This window comes from Oncorhynchus mykiss, chromosome 17 (genome assembly GCF_013265735.2).
Source record: "Oncorhynchus mykiss isolate Arlee chromosome 17, USDA_OmykA_1.1, whole genome shotgun sequence".
NCBI lineage: Eukaryota > Metazoa > Chordata > Actinopteri > Salmoniformes > Salmonidae > Oncorhynchus > Oncorhynchus mykiss.
The window spans coordinates 20805474-20825966 of record NC_048581.1 but is presented as its reverse complement, the minus strand read 5'-3'; the positions used below and the strand labels follow the sequence as shown (position 1 = coordinate 20825966).

The 20493-nt window shown below is 44.0% G+C and overlaps 1 protein-coding gene across 1 annotated transcript; it reads left to right on the top strand.

The window, feature by feature from the left end:
• The first annotated feature begins 585 nt into the window (after positions 1–585).
• LOC110485654 (ras-related protein Rab-3D-like) lies at positions 586–18870 on the top strand. Its single transcript, XM_036949317.1, has 5 exons — positions 586–1167; positions 8032–8277; positions 16668–16786; positions 17067–17191; positions 17515–18870. Exons 2-5 carry the CDS (start codon positions 8032–8034, stop codon positions 17697–17699), a joined length of 675 nt encoding a protein of 224 aa, XP_036805212.1. The 5' UTR covers positions 586–1167; the 3' UTR covers positions 17700–18870.
• The last annotated feature ends 1623 nt before the right edge of the window (positions 18871–20493 follow it).

Here is a 20493-nt window from a genome sequence, read left to right as displayed (position 1 = left end):
CTTTTGACCACAAGATCAAAAGTAGTGCACTAAATGAGTAGGGTGCCATTTGGCCTTGTGCCCAGGATCTATAGCGTACTTCCTTTTCTCATGCAGGAAGGAGCATTATTTATATGATCAGTCAGAGCCCTGGGTGGTACAGACCAGTCAGCTAGACCATACCTTTCATATTGCTCTGTATCAGCTAGACTGTACAGTATGCTAGACTGCCTTCATCACTTTGCTGTGAGGATGGACATTCAGAAGGCTGAATGAAGAATGATGCAGCATTCAGGTGCTAGTTGGAACTTCTCAGTAATACATAAGGCCCTATTCAATCAGAACTGTAATGTGGGTTGGGTATCCTCCATGATTAGATAGAAATACATTCCCACGGTTTAGTTAGTGGTATAAATATATCAACATGTGTCTAATACACAGGGTTGCACCATTCTGGTAACTTTCCCCAAATTCCCCGGTTTTAAGGAAATCCTGGTAGGAGTTTTCCAGGATTTCTTATTCCCTCCTAATTCCAGGAGTTTCCAACCAGGATTTGTGGAAAACCGGGGGATTTTGGTAAAGACACTGGCATTTTGAAACCCTACTCATATGTCTACATAGCACACTATCGCTGATACTAAAGCTGATTGGGTTTTTATTTTAACTACGCTGATCCTTGTATGTTTTCTCATCTATATCGATTTAATATTTAGTAATATAGGCCTGCAATATTTGAGTAACTGTTGTAGAGGAAAAGGTGGAGAATCTTGTATTTGTTTGCCTGGTTGACTATACATTCCCTCTGAACTGTAACAATGTAAACTTTGTTGAACGAGAGGGAGAGAAAATAAGAAAACTAACAATACATCAAAAAGCAACAATGTTGAAACGCACAACGCGCACCTCTGTGCGCACGGCACTCGTTAACTACCTTTGAAGTTCAGCAAACGGGCAACACTACATACAGAGGTTGCGTGAACGTGGATTCATCGCTGTTCTCTGGGTCGGTCTGTCGGTGACACTGGATTAATATAGGGAAACTTCCGCAGCCTTCCATATCGCAAAAATCTACGGAGGAACGAGCATGAGATCCGGGAGTACCGTACAGTAGGCGAGAGGAAAGAAAGACATCGAGTTGGAACGGGAGGAGGGAGTGGACGAAAAAACGATTCACACACTGGATTTGAGGTAAAGAACCCGACAGTATTTTCAGGAGCATTTCTTATGAGGTTTTGTGTTTTGGTTCTTTTCTTATTTTTCATGTTGTACAGCAATGAGATATTGGCCATATGGAAGCCCGGAGATGCATCCCTTTCATGATTGTCAAACTCAAAAGTTATGGGTGTTTTTAATATTTTTTCGCAAAAGGCTACAATCAGTTTAGACTAGGACCGCTCGTGTGGTTTTGGGACAGCTGTTGCCTTCTCTATGTTAAAAGCTTTCAACAAGTGCCTACAACCAGTATTCTCATTATTTTGTATGCCATAGGCCTACTATATCAAAGTAGAGTAGACTAGGCCTATTTGTACAGATCTATTACCGTCAACTAAATACATTTATAAAATAACGAATGCTGTTGGCCAACTTGAATTGGGAATTTATTGCCTTACTGTTTACTTTTTGAACAGTTCAACGGTTTACATTTGTATATTAGTCTTCTAGTCTATTGGCCGTACATGCATGAGATTTTAATGTTTGCGTCCCAAATGGCACTCCCTAGTGCACAACTTGAAATAGGGTGCCATTCGGGATATACATTTGGAACAGGGTGCCATTCCGCAGACAACCATAAATTGTTTGGGTCATCATATCCGGTTGGGAGGAATTAAAAGCGTCCCACCCATCACCTCAAACAAGTGACCTCCTTTACCGTTTCCATCCACATAAACAAACAAACACACCCCAGCTATGTGGTTGTGATCAGAAGTAGTGCACTCTAGACTAGGGAAAGTAGTATTTTTAGATATGCCCACTATGTACAGTGAGTGGAATGTTGCATCATGTTCTGATTCCTTCCTTCCTGCCTTCTACCACCACTGTGACTCAAGTCCCTCTTCTTCTGGGTCACATCACGTACACCTTGTCACATAGAACAATGATTCCAGCCTCAGGTTGGAACATACTGAAATAGACTTGTAATGTTCCCAACTGTTAATAGTGGAATATGTCATTTTTACTTAATATACCTCAATTTTAAAGGGAAATGTGTAGTATCTTTGCTTTTGAATGTGCCTTTTGAAGGAGGGGAATATACCTGTGTGGTTTTATGATTGATAAAAAGGCCTACATTGAAATTGAATGCGTTGATATGGGTCAATTCTCCCCGTAAAAGCTACAAACATAGATGCCAACATGACCAACATGAATGCAGTCAGAATTGAGATCTAAGTGCTATTTTGGCAACAGTAACATGCACTGGTTTCTTCTAGTCGTGTTACTGTATTCAGTGTGTGTGTCTGTTGGGTCTCTGTAATGCTTAGTTTTTGTTGGCCAGATTAGTTTTTATGGCCCTGGATGGTTTGTGCTGAGCTGGTTGCCAAGGAAACGGTCTTAATCAGGCAAAGAGCACTGCTCAGCTCAGTGTCCCTCATATGCTCCAGGCCAGGAGAGACAGAGAGATGGAGGAGAGCTAGAGAGAGAAGAAGTGGGCATTCTGGGGTCATTTCCATGTAAAAGGACCCATGAGCATCAACATGTGAAGTTTATAGGAGCATGTCAAATTGGGTTCCGAATCAGTCTATATTTTTGAGAAGTTGAGGCATATACACGGCCGCGAGGACACCGAGGTCCGGCTCTTTATGTGAAATGTTTTTTGGAATTCAGTCGGCGTCTTTACATACTGTTGAGAGTTAGAATAATAGAATACAAAAAGTGCCATTTCCAAACTTGGTTGCTGCGGATTTCCTTTTTCCCCTCACTGACAGTCACTCAATTAACTCATGTTTGTAGAACAAAATGTAGATTGGTAAATTAGTCTAGTTAGTCTAGCCAGCTATCTAAACTTGTCGTAATCATGGCCGAACTACCGACCGGGTGCGTGCCCCGGGCTCCTGACCTCCAGGGGGCAACCATTGATTTTGTTTGTCACTTTCACTACTTTCATATTAACCTTGCATAAGTCATGGCAAAAAAAGTAATGGTAGAATTGCAGACAATTTGCTTTAAAACAGTGACAATGTATCTCCACCCCAGAGCAAAAATGTTCAGAATTGCAGGAAATGTTCTGTAAAACTACACAAAAAAAGATGGTTCTGTAAAGCAAACATATTTGTTTACCTTTTGTTAACAAAATACTTCTTCTGCTAACAGATCCCTCAGTATGTAATAAATGATGTTTTTTAATCCCGGTGCTGAGTTAATGTGTAGCAGCTAATTGTATGGCTAATAGGCTGTGTTTGTAGATCGAATGCGGTGAAGGAAGCTACAGTGAAGCACGACAATGGGCCTCAGGATCTCGTCACAGTATCTCTGTGCATTCAAATTGCCATCAATAAAATGCAATTGTGTTCATTGTCCGTAGCTTATGCCTGTCCGTATCATAATGGGCGGCAGGTAGCCTAGTGGTTAGAGCATTGGACTAGTAACAGAAAGGTTGCAAGATCGAATCCCCAAGCTGACAAGGTAAAAATCTGTCGTCCTGCCCCTGAACAAGACAGTTAACCCACTGTTCCTAGGCCGTCATTGAAGTAAGAATTTGTTCTTAACTGACTTGCTTGGTAAAATAAAATGGCACTCTGTTTACAACGTTGAGATCAGCAAACTGCTCGCCCACACGACGTCATACATGTGGTTTGCGGTTGTAAGGCCGGTTGGATGTACTGACAAATTCTCAGAGTACGTTGGAGGTGGCTTATGGTAGAGAAATTAACATTCAATTCTCTGGCAACACATCTGGTGGATATTCCTGCAGTCAGCATGCCAATTGCACGCCCCCCCAACTTGAGACATCTGTGGCATTGTGTTGTGACACCACTGCACATTTTAGTGACCTTTTTATTGTCCCCAGCACAAGGTGCACCTGTGTAATGATCATGCCGTTTTAATCAGCTTTTTGATATGCCACAGCTGTCAGGTGGATGGATTATCTTGGCAAAGGAGACATGCTCACGAACAGGGATGTAAATATATTTGTGCACTACATTTGAGAGAAATAAGCTTTTTGTGTGTTTGAACAATTTTCTTGGATCATTTATTTCAGGGACCAACACTACATTTTGCGTTTAGATTTTTGTTCAGTGTATATTTAGTGAACTCTAAGTTTAAGAAACATTTCCCTTTGCCTTAATTCTTCTGTTAACAAAAACCCACATATCTTTAATATATATCTAATGTCTCTCCATTATTAGGAGGGAGGATAATGGATGTTCACAAATGTAACAAGTGAAGGTATAGCCATCAATTAGTATTTTTACTGATAGCAATTTTGTTTGTGAAACTCAATTCCATTACCAAATCTGGAATTGGCTACAATGGGGGAAATCATAGTATTCACAAACTACAGTTGGGTTCACAAGTTTGCACAGCAGAGGACAGTAAAGAAAAGTACAGTGAAGAAATAGAGTAGATCAGACTAGAGTTGAGTACACTAATGTACTGTACTCTTCTGCTGAACTCTACTCTACTCTATTCTACTGGTCTGCTGTGCTTTACTTTGATGTCCAAACTTGTGAAACATAGGCGTCTGTGATTGGTTCTGATTTGGTCCGGACCAATCAAATTTGCTGCTGTTTGGGGACAGAGCCCATTGAAATAATAGCCATGTGTGTAGAATAATACCCAAGGAGGATATTTCATATTTATACCTAAGATACATCACCATGAAGAGAATGACGTTCATATCCATGATTATCCATTTCTGTGTAGTACATATCAGAGACCCATGATGAAATTCTGTTACCGGGTAGTAAATAGACTCCACTTACTGTAGTTCAATAACCAAAATATATATATTTCTCAAGTCAATGTGTCATGTTATCGGTGACACGCCATTCTTTCTGCAGACATTGTTGAATCTTTATTTAGAGCAGATGTTTTTTAGAAAACGTGGACACAAACTATTCTTTTACCACACTTTGCATCTGCACAGTTCTTCCAGTGAATGTGTTTTTGTCTTCTATTATTGAAAGTAGTCCTTGTGCATAGAGTTGTATGGTTTGTTCAACTTTGAAATCAATGTTTTTTGTTTGGCATACATTTGACTGTGGAATTACCCTTGGCTTTTTATTCATACTGCAGGACAGGACTATAGCGACGGGGGACGGGGGGGGGGGGTACTCTGGCTTTCATTCACGATGCAGGAAAATAGAGAGGGCTAGCGAGAGTTATGGAGGGAACCTGCTGACTCACAACATTGTCATAAATTCACCCTGATGATCACATAGTCCAGTCCAATGACTGATCAAATATTGAATAGTTTTATAAAGTACAGTTGATGTCAGAAGTTTACATACACCTTAGCCAAATGCATTTAAACAGTTTTTCACAATTCCTGACATTTAATTCTAATAAAAATTATGTCTTAGGTCAGTTAGGATCACCACTTTATTTTAAGAATGTGAAATGTCAGAATAATAGGAGAGTGATTTATTTCAGCTTTTATTTCTTTCATCACATTCCCAGTGGGTCAAAAGTTGGCATACACTCAATTAGTATTTGGGTGGCATTGCCTTTAAATTGTTTAACTTGAGTCAAATGTTTCAGTTAGCATTCCACAAGCTTCCCACAATAAGTTGGGTGAATTTTGGCCCATTCCTCCTGACAGAGCTGGTGTAACTGAGTCAGGTTTGTAGGCCTCCTTGCTCGCGCACACTTTTTCAGTTCTGTCCACAAATTGTCTATAGGATTGAGGTCAGGGCTTTGTGATGGCCACTCCAATAACTTGACTTTCTTGTCCTTAAGCCATTTCACCACAACTTTGGAAGTATGCTTGGGGTCATTGTCCATTTGGAAGACCCATTTGTGACCAAGCTTTAACTTCCTGACTGATGTCTTGAGATGTTGCTTCAATATATCCACATGACTGTCTTTCCTCATGATGCCATCTATTTTATGAAGTGCACCAGTCCTTCCTGCAGCAAAGCACCCCCACAACATGATGCGGCCACCCCCGTGCTTCACGATTGGGATGGTGTTCTTCAGGTTGCAAGCCTCCCCCTTTTTCCTCCAAACATAACGATGGTCATTCTGGCCAAACAGTTCTATTTTTGTTTTATCAGACCAGAGGACATTTCTCCAAAAAGTACAATCTTTGTCCCCATAGTCTGGATTTTTATGGTGGTTTTGGAGCAGTGGCTTTTTCCTTGCTGAGTGGCCTTTCAGGTTATGTTGATATAGGACTCGATTTACTGTGCATATAGATACTTTTGTACGTGTTTCCTCCAGCATCTTCACAAGGTCCTTTGCTGTTGTTCTGAGATTGATTTGCACTTTTCGCACCAAAGTACGTTCCTCTCTAGGAGACAGAAAGCGTCTCCTTCCTGAGCGGCCTGACGGCTGCGTGGTCCCATGGTGTTTATACTTGCGTACCATTGTTTGTACAGATGAACGTGGTACCTTCAGGCATTTGGAAATTGCTCCCAAGGATGAACCAGACTTGTGGAGGCCTACAATTGTTTTCTGAGGTGTTGGCTGATTTCTTTTGATTTTCCCATGATGTCAAGCAAAGAGGCACTGAGTTTGAAGGTATGCCTTGAAATTAGAGGTCGACCGATTAATTGGGATGGCTGATTATTTAGGTCCGATTTCAAGTTTTCATAACAATCGGAAATCTGTATTTTTGGGCGCCGATTTAAAAAAATATATATATATTTTATTTATATATATATATAATCTATATATATTTTTTTTATATTTTTTATACCTTTTAACCAGGCCAGTCGGTTTAAGAACACATTCTTACTTTCAATGATGGCCTAGGAACGTGGGTTAACTGCCTCGTTCAGGGGCAGAACGACAGATTTTCTTCGAGGGTGGCTGTTGTCGTTGTGTTCCTGGTTCGAGCCCAGGGAGGAGCGAGGAGAGGGACGGAAGCTATACTGTTACACTGGCAATACTAAAGTGCCTATAAGAACATCCAATAGTCAAAGGTTAATGAAATACAAATGGTAAAGAGGGAAATGGTCCTATAATTCCTATAATAACTACAACCTAAAACTTATTTCCTGGGAATATTGAAGACTCATATTAAAAGGAACCACCAGCTTTCATATGTTCTCATGTTCTGAGCAAGGAACTGAAACGTTAGCTTTCTTACATAGCACATATTGCACTTTTACTTTCTTCTCCAACACTTTGTTTTTGCATTATTTAAACCAAATTGAACATGTTTCATTATTTACTTGAGGCTAATTTTATTTTATTTTTGTGTTATATTAAGTTGTCATTATTACAAATAAATAAATAAAAAATCAGCCGACTAATCGGTATCTGCTTTTTTGGTCCTCCAATAATCGGTATCGGCGTTGAAAAATCATAATCGGTCGACCTCTACTTGAAATGCATCCACAGGTACACCTCCAATTGACTCAAATTATGTCAATTAGCCTATTAGAAGCTTCTAAAGCCTTGACATAATTTTCTGGAATTTTCCAAGCTGTTTAAAGGCACAGTCAACTTTAGTGTATGTAAACTTCTGACCCACTGGAATTGTGATACAGTGAATGATAAATGAAATAATCTGTCTATAAACAATTGTTGGGAAAATTGCTTGTCATGCACAAAGTAGATGTCCTAACCGACTTGCCAAAACTATAGTTTGTTAACAAGAAATTTGTGGAGTGGTTGAAAAACAAGTTTTAATGACTCCAACCTAAGTGTATGTAAACTTCTGTCTTCAACTGTATGTGGGTGGGGTGAGGCCTAAACAATATGACCATTTGAAATTGCACAACTCAATTGGCCTCTGGGTCACCATAATCATAACGTTATTTAACTGGTGGTTCGTTACAGGACCGTTTCCGTGGAGCTAAACGTTATAACGGTGTGTGTCGTACTGAACGCACCCCTGGTCTAGGAGTTGCACTGCTTCAACTGTTTCCTCCTCTCCGCTCCTAGATGGCGCTGGCGAGCGACCCCGGTGCCGGCCAGCAGCAGACCCAGGCCCAGAAGGATGCCGCGGACCAGAACTTTGACTACATGTTCAAGCTGCTGATCATCGGCAACAGCAGCGTGGGGAAGACCAGCTTACTCTTCCGCTACGCTGATGACTCCTTTACCTCTGCCTTCGTCTCCACCGTGGGCATCGACTTCAAGGTTAAGACGGTCTACCGCAACGAGAAGAGGGTCAAGCTACAGATCTGGGTAAGATGGGGTTTGATTTTGATTCATTAGGATCCCCGTTAGCCGACGCCAATGGTGACAGCTAGTCTTACTGGAAAAAGACAATACTTTACAAAATATATACATTTAAAAACATGAACATGTAGTGTGTGTGCATCTGTCAGTTCCACAGACATGTCAGGACATACACACAACCAGTAGAGCACATGTCAGGACATACACACAACCAGTAGGGCACATGTCAGGACATACACACAACCAGTAGGGCACATGTCAGTATGTACGCACAACAAGTAGGTCACATGTCAGTACGTACGCACAACAAGTAGGTCACATGTCAGTACGTACGCACAACAAGTAGGTCACATGTCAGTACGTACGCACAACAAGTAGGTCACATGTCAGTACGTACGCACAACAAGTAGGTCACATGTCAGTACGTACGCACAACAAGTAGGTCACATGTCAGTACGTACGCACAACAAGTAGGTCACATGTCAGTACGTACGCACAACAAGTAGGTCACATGTCAGTACGTACGCACAACAAGTAGGTCACATGTCAGTACGTACGCACAACCAGTAGGGCACATGTCAGGACGTACGCACAACCAGTAGGGCACATGTCAGGACGTACGCACAACCAGTAGGGCACATGTCAGGACGTACGCACAACAAGTAGGGCACATGTCAGGACGTACGCACAACAAGTAGGGCACATGTCAGGACGTACGCACAACAAGTAGGTCACATGTCAGTACGTACGCACAACAAGTAGGGCACATGTCAGTACGTACGCACAACAAGTAGGTCACATGTCAGTACGTACGCACAACAAGTAGGTCACATGTCAGTACGTACGCACAACAAGTAGGTCACATGTCAGTACGTACGCACAACAAGTAGGTCACATGTCAGTACGTACGCACAACAAGTAGGTCACATGTCAGTACGTACGCACAACAAGTAGGTCACATGTCAGTACGTACGCACAACAAGTAGGTCACATGTCAGTACGTACGCACAACAAGTAGGTCACATGTCAGTACGTACGCACAACAAGTAGGTCACATGTCAGTACGTACGCACAACAAGTAGGTCACATGTCAGTACGTACGCACAACAAGTAGGTCACATGTCAGTACGTACGCACAACAAGTAGGTCACATGTCAGGACGTACGCACAACAAGTAGGTCACATGTCAGGACGTACGCACAACAAGTAGGTCACATGTCAGGACGTACGCACAACAAGTAGGTCACATGTCAGGACGTACGCACAACAAGTAGGTCACATGTCAGGACGTACGCACAACAAGTAGGTCACATGTCAGGACGTACGCACAACAAGTAGGTCACATGTCAGGACGTACGCACAACAAGTAGGTCACATGTCAGGACGTACGCACAACAAGTAGGTCACATGTCAGGACGTACGCACAACAAGTAGGTCACATGTCAGGACGTACGCACAACAAGTAGGTCACATGTCAGGACGTACGCACAACAAGTAGGTCACATGTCAGGACGTACGCACAACAAGTAGGTCACATGTCAGGACGTACGCACAACAAGTAGGTCACATGTCAGGACGTACGCACAACAAGTAGGTCACATGTCAGGACGTACGCACAACCAGTAGGTCACATGTCAGGACGTACGCACAACCAGTAGGGCACATGTCAGGACGTACGCACAACCAGTAGGGCACATGTCAGGACGTACGCACAACCAGTAGGGCACATGTCAGGACGTACGCACAACCAGTAGGGCACATGTCAGGACGTACGCACAACAAGTAGGGCACATGTCAGGACGTACGCACAACAAGTAGGGCACATGTCAGGACGTACGCACAACAAGTAGGGCACATGTCAGGACGTACGCACAACAAGTAGGTCACATGTCAGGACGTACGCACAACAAGTAGGTCACATGTCAGGACGTACGCACAACCAGTAGGGCACATGTCAGGACGTACGCACAACCAGTAGGGCACATGTCAGGACGTACGCACAACCAGTAGGGCACATGTCAGGACGTACGCACAACAAGTAGGGCACATGTCAGGACGTACGCACAACAAGTAGGGCACATGTCAGGACGTACGCACAACAAGTAGGTCACATGTCAGGACGTACGCACAACAAGTAGGTCACATGTCAGTACGTACGCACAACAAGTAGGTCACATGTCAGTACGTACGCACAACAAGTAGGTCACATGTCAGTACGTACGCACAACAAGTAGGGCACATGGGGGAGAGGCGGTTTTATTTTTTGAAACCAGGTTTGCTGTTCATTTGCGCTATATGAGAGAGGAGTTCCATGCACTCTTGGCTCTGTATAATACTGTACGTTTTCTAGAATTTATTCTGGACCTTGGGACTGTGAAAAGACCCCTGGTGGCATGTCTGCTGGGGTAAGTGTGTGTGTGTGTGTGTGTAAGCTGACTAGGCAAACTATTTGGAATTTCCATTGTTCTTATAAAAACACTAAGTGATGCAGTCAGTCTCTCCTCAACTCTTAGCCAAGAGAGACTGGCTGTATCGTATTTCTATTAGCCCTCAGACTACAATGACAAGCAAGACGTACCGCTCTGTTCTGAGCCAGCTGCAGTTTAACTAGGTCTTTCTTTGCAGGACTCGACCACACGACTGGACAATAATCAAGATAAGATAAAACTAGAGACTGCAGGACTTGCTTTGTGGAGTGTGGTGTCAAAAAAGCAGAGTGTCTCTTTATTACGGACAGACCTCTCCCCATCTTTACAACCACTGAATCTAGATGTTTTGACCATGACAGTTTACCATCTAAGGTAGCGCCAAGTAATTTTGTCTCTTCAACTTTTTCAACAGCCACACCATGCATTACCAGATTCAGCTTAGGTCTAGGACTTAGGGAAGGATTTGTACCAAATACGATGCTCTTAGTTTTAGAGATGTTTGTTGTTATTCTGTCTCTCACTGTTCAAATAAACCTACCATTAAATTTACAAACGGATAATTTTTTTGTCAGTGGGCAAACATACAAAATCAGTAGGGGTTCAAATACTTTTTCCCTCACTGTATATGGTTGAATCATCAGCATACATGGACACACAGGCTTTGTTTAGTGCCAGTACAGGTCATTATCCCCCTCACCAACTTTAAACATCTGCTATCTGAGCAGCTAACCGATCGCTGCAGCTGTACATAGTCCATCGGTAAATAGCCCACCCATTTTACCTACCTCATCCCCATACTGTTTTTATTTATTTACTTTTCTGCTCTTTTGCACACCAGTATCACTACCTGAACATGACCATCTGATCATTTATCACTCCCGTGTTGTTAATCTGCATAATTGTAATTATTCGCCTACCTCCTCATGCCTTTTGCACACAATGTATATAGACTCCTTTTTTTTCTTTTTTCTACTGTGTTATTGACTTGTTTATTGTTTACTCCAGTTGAGGTTGAAAAGCCATAGGTTTTCTCAACAACAGGTTATGGTCATTAATATCAACGGCTGCGCTGAAAACAGAACAACCACAAACTTATTTCAACCAATTATCAGTAATTTGTGTCATTGCATTGCATGTTGCCCTTCTCTATGTAAGCATGCTGAAAGTCTACAGACAACATGTTTTTTCCTAAGAGCTGGCAGCAAGGGGGTCAAAGGTTATAGGTAAGGGGTGTCAAACTTGAGGGAGGGTGTGTGCGGATCCTTGTTCACATTCTTGCTTGTTAATGTGCCTTTTTTCCTGCTATGTTCGCCTGGCTTGTTTTACCAGCCAGAACAAGGGAGGAAGGCGAGGAAGTTTTTGCTAATAACAACATTCATTCTCAGATTATTTTTTTACCCTTAAGTTCCAGCAGGCTGCTCTCTCTGATGATATGCTGAGTGAGCAGGATGTTTGTCCACTGAAATAACAGCTATACAGATCAGAGGGGCCCACAGTTGCATGAAACATGGTGCCTGTTTACTGTATTATGTACAAGTATCTGAAATGGCACCCTATTCCCTCATTCACTACTTTTGACCTGGGACCATGTAGTGCACTATATGAGGAATAGAGTGCCATTTTGGACACAGACGTTAACCACACTTGACGTTGAACATCATCCCTGGACGTCCACTTCATAAAAGATGCAGAAGGCTGTGCTGCTGTCTCTGCTTTCTAATATGCTCACAGTGCAATCTGACACCCAGTACATTTGGGTCATTTAGCAGACTCTCTTATCCAGAGCGACTTGCAGGAGGAACTAGGGATAAGTACATGTTTCACCTAGTCAGCTCAGGGATTCGAACCAGCAAGCTTTCGGTTACTGGCCCAACGTTCTTGACTGCTAGGCTACTTGCCGCCCTATACATGCCTGTTACAATATTACCGTCTGTCGGATAGGGTTCTCACAAGAAGAAGATTGGGTCTGCGCCCCAAATGGCACCCTGTTACCTATATAGTGGACTACTTTTGATAAAGAAGTGCACTATGTAGGTATAGGGAAAAGGGTGCCTAGAAGATTCTCTCACAGTAGCTTACTCACCACTACACTAAACTACTGGTCTTTTATCTTTATGACTGCTGGTGCGATGAAAGAAACATACAGGAACTCAAATCCTTCTGTTCACCTGATTTAGAATTCCTCACAATCAAATGTAGACCGCATTATCTACCAAGAGAATTCTCTTCGATTATAATCACAGCCGTATATATCCCCCCCCAAGCAGACACATCGATGGCTCTGAACGAACTTTATTTAACTCTCTGCAAACTGGAAACAATTTATCCGGAGGCTGCATTCATTGTAGCTGGGGATTTTAACAAGGCTAATCTGAAAACAAGACTCCCCAAATTTTATCAGCATATCGATTGCGCAACCAGGGGAGGAAAGACCTTGGACCATTTTTACTCTAACTTCCGCGACGCATATAAGGCCCTGCCCCGCCCCCCTTTCGGAAAAGCTGACCACGACTCCATTTTGTTGATCCCTGCCTACAGACAGAAACTAAAACAAGAGGCTCCCGCGCTGAGGTCTGTCCAACGCTGGTCCGACCAAGCTGACTCCACACTCCAAGACTGCTTCCATCACGTGGACTGGGAGATGTTTCGTATTGCGTCAGAAAACAACATTGACGAATACGCTGATTCGGTGTGCGAGTTCATTAGAACGTGCGTTGAAGATGTCGTTCCCATAGCAACGATTAAAACATTCCCTAACCAGAAACCGTGGATTGATGGCAGCATTCGTGTGAAACTGAAAGCGCGAACCACTGCTTTTAATCAGGGCAAGGTGTCTGGTAACATGACCGAATACAAACAGTGCAGCTATTCCCTCCGCAAGGCTATCAAACAAGCTAAGCGCCAGTACAGAGACAAAGTAGAATCTCAATTCAACGGCTCAGACACAAGAGGCATGTGGCAGGGTCTACAGTCAATCACGGACTACAGGAAGAAACCCAGCCCAGTCACGGACCAGGATGTCTTGCTCCCAGGCAGACTAAATAACTTTTTTGCCCGCTTTGAGGACAATACAGTGCCACTGACACGGCCTGCAACGAAAACATGCGGTCTCTCCTTCACTGCAGCCGAGGTGAGTAAGACATTTAAACGTGTTAACCCTCGCAAGGCTGCAGGCCCAGATGGCATCCCCAGCCGCGCCCTCAGAGCATGCGCAGACCAGCTGGCCGGTGTGTTTACGGACATATTCAATCAATCCCTATACCAGTCTGCTGTTCCCACATGCTTCAAGAGGGCCACCATTGTTCCTGTTCCCAAGAAAGCTAAGGTAACTGAGCTAAATGACTACCGCCCCGTAGCACTCACATCCGTCATCATGAAGTGCTTTGAGAGACTAGTCAAGGACCATATCACCTCCACCCTACCTGACACCCTAGACCCACTCCAATTTGCTTACCGCCCAAATAGGTCCACAGACGATGCAATCTCAACCACACTGCACACTGCCCTAACCCATCTGGACAAGAGGAATACCTATGTGAGAATGCTGTTCATCGACTACAGCTCGGCATTCAACACCATAGTACCCTCCAAGCTCGTCATCAAGCTCGAGACCCTGGGTCTCGACCCCGCCCTGTGCAACTGGGTACTGGACTTCCTGACGGGCCGCCCCCAGGTGGTGAGGGTAGGCAACAACATCTCCTCCCCGCTGATCCTCAACACTGGGGCCCCACAAGGTTGCGTTCTGAGCCCTCTTCTGTACTCCCTGTTCACCCACGACTGCGTGGCCACGCACGCCTCCAACTCAATCATCAAGTTTGCGGACGACACAACAGTGGTAGGCTTGATTACCAACAACGATGAGACGGCCTACAGGGAGGAGGTGAGGGCCCTCGGAGTGTGGTGTCAGGAAAACAACCTCACACTCAACGTCAACAAAACTAAGGAGATGATTGTGGACTTCAGGAAACAGCAGAGGGAACACCCCCCTATCCACATCGATGGAACAGTAGTGGAGAGGGTAGCAAGTTTTAAGTTCCTCGGCATACACATCACAGACAAACTGAATTGGTCCACTCACACAGACAGCATCGTGAAGAAGGCGCAGCAGCGCCTCTTCAACCTCAGGAGGCTGAAGAAATTCGGCTTGTCACCAAAAGCACTCACAAACTTCTACAGATGCACAATCGAGAGCATCCTGGCGGGCTGTATCACCGCCTGGTATGGCAACTGCACCGCCCTCAACCGTAAGGCTCTCCAGAGGGTAGTGAGGTCTGCACAACGCATCACCGGGGGCAAACTACCTGCCCTCCAGGACACCTACACCACCCGATGTCACAGGAAGGCCATAAAGATCATCAAGGACATCAACCACCCGAGCCACTGCCTGTTCACCCCGCTATCATCCAGAAGGCGAGGTCAGTACAGGTGCATCAAAGCTGGGACCGAGAGACTGAAAAACAGCTTCTATCTCAAGGCCATCAGACTGTTAAACAGCCACCACTAACACTGAGTGGCTGCTGCCAACACACTGACACTGACTCAACTCCAGCCACTTTAATAATGGGAATTGATGGGAAATGATGTAAATATATCACTAGCCACTTTAAACAATGCTACCTTATATAAATGTTACTTACCCTACATTATTCATCTCATATGCATACGTATATACTGTACTCTATATCATCGACTGTATCCTTATGTAATACATGTATCACTAGCCACTTTATACTATACTATGCCACTTTGTTTACATACTCATCTCATTTGTACATACTGTACCCGATACCATCTACTGTATCTTGCCTATGCTGCTCTGTACCATCACTCATTCATATATCCTTATGTACATATTCTTTATCCCCTTACACTGTGTACAAGACAGTAGTTTTGGAATTGTTAGTTAGATTACTTGTTATTACTGCATTGTCGGAACTAGAAGCACAAGCATTTCGCTACACTCGCATTAACATCTGCTAACCATGTGTATGTGACAAATAAAATTTGATTTGATTTAGTTGTAATATTGATTATTCGTTGAGGTGTTATTGCTAGTGGCCTGACAAGGAACAACTTCCAGGTCCTAGTTACAGCTACTATAACTAGGGCCCAGAGTTTTTCCTGCTCAGGATGGAATAACTCCTTGCCCTATAGTTGTGGGTTCTGTTAGTCAGACTGGGTGTACAGTATTCTGCAGTGGTGCCATTGTATCCTGGTGTACATAGAGGGTGTGGAAACATGAGGGCTGTCTTGACATGGATTTCCCTCCGCTCTGCTGTGCTTATGGGTTAATCATTGTCTTCTTTCCTTGTGCTGAGTAGGCTACAGTTAACCAGTTAACCCCTAATACTCCCCCACTACTCACATAAGGTATGGCACGGCCCTCATGGCTTTTGCTGGGCTGGGGCAATGTGAACCCCCATAGAAATACCTGAACTGGTGTCCCTGTTTTCAAGTCAATGAGGTCATAATGTGTGATTTAATTCCTTAAGTTATTCTATTTCCATCTGGAAGGTGCTTCTCCATCGCTGCAGGGCCTACGGTGTGTGGGCTGCAGGGCCTACGGCGTGTGGGCTGCAGGGCCTACGGCGTGTGGGCTGCAGGGCCTACGGCGTGTGGGCTGCAGGGCCTACGGCGTGTGGGCTGCAGGGCCTACGGCGTGTGGGCTGCAGGGCCTACGGCGCGTGGGCTGCAGGGCCTACGGCGCGTGGGCTGCAGGGCCTACGGCGCGTGGGCTGCAGGGCCTACGGCGCGTGGGCTGCAGGGCCTACGGCGTGTTGGTTGACAGTGTTTCTGTATGCTAGGTGAACCATGGCGGCTACTCAGCTGTATGTTGCTGCAGTAAGACCAGGCCTATTGTGTTTTGAAACTGGGGGTGTCCATTTTAAGCTGTGCTGTGTGTATTTATTTAAGTGGAGGGATAGACAACATGGTACTGACTCTTTAAAACAACCGTGTGTGTGACAGGACACGGCGGGCCAGGAGCGTTACAGGACCATCACCACAGCCTACTACAGAGGAGCCATGGGCTTCCTGCTCATGTATGACATCACCAACCAGGACTCCTTCTACGCTGTGCAGGACTGGTGGGTCATATCCCCTTCTGGATCAATAAAGTTTATTCAATTTGACACAGACATTCACACTAACTGTGTGTGTGTGTGTGTGTGCACAGGACTTGTGGGTACAGTACTCCCATGGGGCTCTGCTTTCTCCCTTACCTGTTGTTGTAAAATCGTGTTAAGTCATGAAACAGCTGGAATGCAAGGGTTTTCCAACACTATTTACCTCTGAGGTTATATACAGTAACAGATACATACTATTGTCATGAAAGTCGTATATTGATTGTCGTTGTCCGGTCTCCAGGGCGACCCAGATCAAGACGTACTCGTGGGACAACGCCCAGGTGATCCTGGTGGGGAACAAGGCTGACCTGGAGGACGACAGGCTGGTACCAGCAGAGGACGGACAGAGACTGGCTGATGAACTGGGTAGGAGAGAACACACACACACACACACTGTCTGCCTCTCGCTCTCTCTGAGGACGGACAGAGACTGGCTGACAAGCAGGGTGGCAGAGATGCGCACACACACACACACATGAGTGTATATACTCGTCTGTCTCCTGTCTCTCAACCTTAAAAGACAGACTAACATTGGTATATAGACAGTACACACCCAGAAAATAAACAAATACTGTATATGAATACTTCAACATATACACTCACAGAGAATACAAAACAAGTCAGTATTTTGCTGGGCTTGTTGCTTCTAGTAATCCTTTGTTTCCCTGTTCTCCTCCCTCTTTCTCCAGGGTTCCAATTCTTCGAGGCCAGTGCCAAAGACAACATCAACGTGAAGCAGGTGTTCGAGCGTCTCGTCGACGTCATCTGCGAGAAGATGAGCGAGAGCGTGAATGGGGAGCCCAGCCCATTGGCCAATCACAAGGGCCCCAGCCTGCAGGACACGCCCCCAGACAAGGGTGGCTGCTCCTGCTGATAACGCCTTAAACATACATACCGTATACATGCTCGTACACACACACTGAACAAATTAAATACACAACCACTCCCACACACGCTCATTGACTTGCCAGAAATCTAGTGTTGTGAATGTACTTTTGGTTTTGTATAACATTGTTGCTACTATCCCTATTACCGACTGGTTCCCCAGTCTCTTGCACTCACTTTGCTTCTAACAACAGATTTCACATCAGTCCTCTTGTTTAGAATGAGCTGATGGAATGTATTTTGCTATAGGATAAGCTTCTCGGAGTAGTGTGAAGTTTCCCCTAGACGCTGATCTTGGGTCAGTTTTACCTTCCCCCCACTAATGGTTAGGATTGGGGAGGGTAAGCTGATCCTAGATCTGTACCTAGGGGAGACTTCATCTGGGAACCTTCCCACAACCCAAGCCTAGCCTGAGAACCGTTGTTCAGCGCTGTAGTTCAGATATGTTTGATTGTGTCTTGATCATACTGCCCCCATGTGGATATTGAATGTTACTGCAGCAATAATGGAAGCACCCACTAATCGTGTCAATAGCTCAGGTGGGTCTGCCTAACGTCAACGACAATGTAGGGCCCTGAGTTTCTCCTGGCTGCTTGGTGGAAAAACTCAAGGCCCGATACTAAGGGAGCGTCTAGAGGGCTGGCTTATGAGGCTATTGCTTAGGAATGTTCATCTGTAGCCTATACACTGTAAAACCAAAATGTCAGGTCAACTATGACTAACCAACCAACTTGCCAAAGTTTCTTGACTCAACTAGATGTTGGGGGTCAATTCAATTTCAATGCAGTCAATTCAGAAGCTGAACTTCCATTTTCATTCTCATGGAGTAACGTTGAGGAGAATTTAGAATTTCAGGTTACTCCCTGCATTGGCTGAATTGAAAAGGAATTGACCCCCAACCGTGCTGGACCTTCCTGCCCTGCACTGTCCCACTAACTACTGGAACTGAATGAGCTATTAGATTCTACATCAGACATTGAATGGAAAAACGACTTACTATATTTGTGTCTGGTTTGGTTGTGTTTTATAGGTTCATGTCTTAGTGCTCAGGTCAAATGTGAAAGTCATAGCATGATTTCGTTTGATTAATTTCAGTCAATGACTGTCTGCTCAATCCCCTCGAATGAATGAAATAAAAAATGTAATGTCAATTGAATGAAGTCCGGTCAGGTGTATCTCTCCTTCTTTCATCCCAAAATATCTTCATTTGCCTACGATCAATTACAGTAACTGTTTAGTAACATGTGACTTCCTCATTCAATGGTTGTCGTAGAAATGGCTTCTAATTACTGTATACTGTAAGGTGAATGCTATGAACTCCCATGTCAGTCCACAGGTATGAATACAGTTTACTTGTTGCTGTTTGTGGTCATTTGACATAGACCTAGTAGGTCTGTCTACCTTAGACATCATCTAATGTTTCTAATCTCCCAGATGTTCCATTCATAAAAGGGGTAAGAGTAGAGTTGAGGGATAGGTTTGGTTGTGTCCCAAATGGCACCCTATTCCCTATAGGTCCTGGTCAAAAGTAGTGCACCACATACGGAATAGGGTGCCATTTGGGTTGTTGGCAGATATTTTTTATACAGCAGTGCTTATTGGACTTAGCGACAGGTCATAACACTTGGCTGAGTGACGTCAACGTGTGCAGGTTATGACAAACGTCTTCCTGGTCTATAAATAAACGACGAGCCAAGCAGTGAACATTGAGGGAGTGCAATACCATACCTTTGAATGAAAGGGAGTTTGAAATACCTTGTCTTCTTGAGGTTCAATAGATCCTGAAGCACAGTGTGACATAAGATCAGCATACAGTGTATTCGGAAAGTATTCAGACCCCTTGACTTTTTCCACATTTTGTTACATTAACTTATTATAAAATTTATTTAAAAAATTCCCTTCATCAATCTACACGCTACCCCATAATGACAAAGCATAAATAGGTTTAGACATTTTTGTAAATGTATTAAAAGGAACTGAAAATAATATTTACATAAATACTCAGACCCTTTACTCAGTACTTTGTTGAAGCACCTTTGGCAGCGAATACAGCCTCAAATCTTCTTGGGTATGACGCTACAAGCTTTTCACACCTGTATTTTGGGAGTTTCTCCCATTCTTCTCTGCAGATCCTCTCAAGCCCTGTCAGGTTGAATGGGGAGCGTTGCTGCATTTTTAGGTATTTTGATATTTTTTAACCTTCATTTAACTAGGCAAGTCAGCTAAGAACACATTCTTATTTACAATGATGGCCTAACCCGGACGACGCTGGATCAATTGTGCACCACCCTATGGGACTCCCGATCACGGCCGGTTGTGATACAGACCGGGATCAAACCAGGGTCTGTAGTGACACCTCTAGCACTGAGATGCAGTGCCTTAGACCACTGTGGGAAGTCAATCCAGAGATGTTTGTTCGGGTTCAAGTCCGGGCTCTGGCTGACGGACAATTCCTTCTACATCATGGTTTGGTGTTTGCTCTGACATGAACTGTCAGCTGTGGGACCTTATATAGACAGGTGTGTGCCTTTCCAAATCATGTCCAATCAATTGAATTAACCACAGTTCAACTCCAATCAAGTTGTCAAAACATCTCAAGGATGATCAGTGGAAATCGGATGCACCTGAGCTCAAGAGTCTCATAGCAAAGATGCTGAATACCTATGTAAACAAGGTATTTTTGATTTTTTTATTTGCAAGCATTTCTAAAAACCTGTTTTCGCTTTGTCATTATGGGGTATTGTGTGTAGATTGAGGGAATTGTTTTATTGAATCCATTTTAG

Bases quoted from the DNA above. Each gene is read 5' to 3' on its own strand.
- LOC110485654 (XM_036949317.1), top strand. From the start codon at position 8,032: ATGGCGCTGGCGAGCGACCCCGGTGCCGGCCAGCAGCAGACCCAGGCC. The intron at 8,278-16,667 runs GTAAGATGGGGT...TGTGTGTGACAG, and splicing joins GGGTCAAGCTACAGATCTGG to GACACGGCGGGCCAGGAGCG. The intron at 17,192-17,514 runs GTAGGAGAGAAC...CTCTTTCTCCAG, and splicing joins GAGACTGGCTGATGAACTGG to GGTTCCAATTCTTCGAGGCC.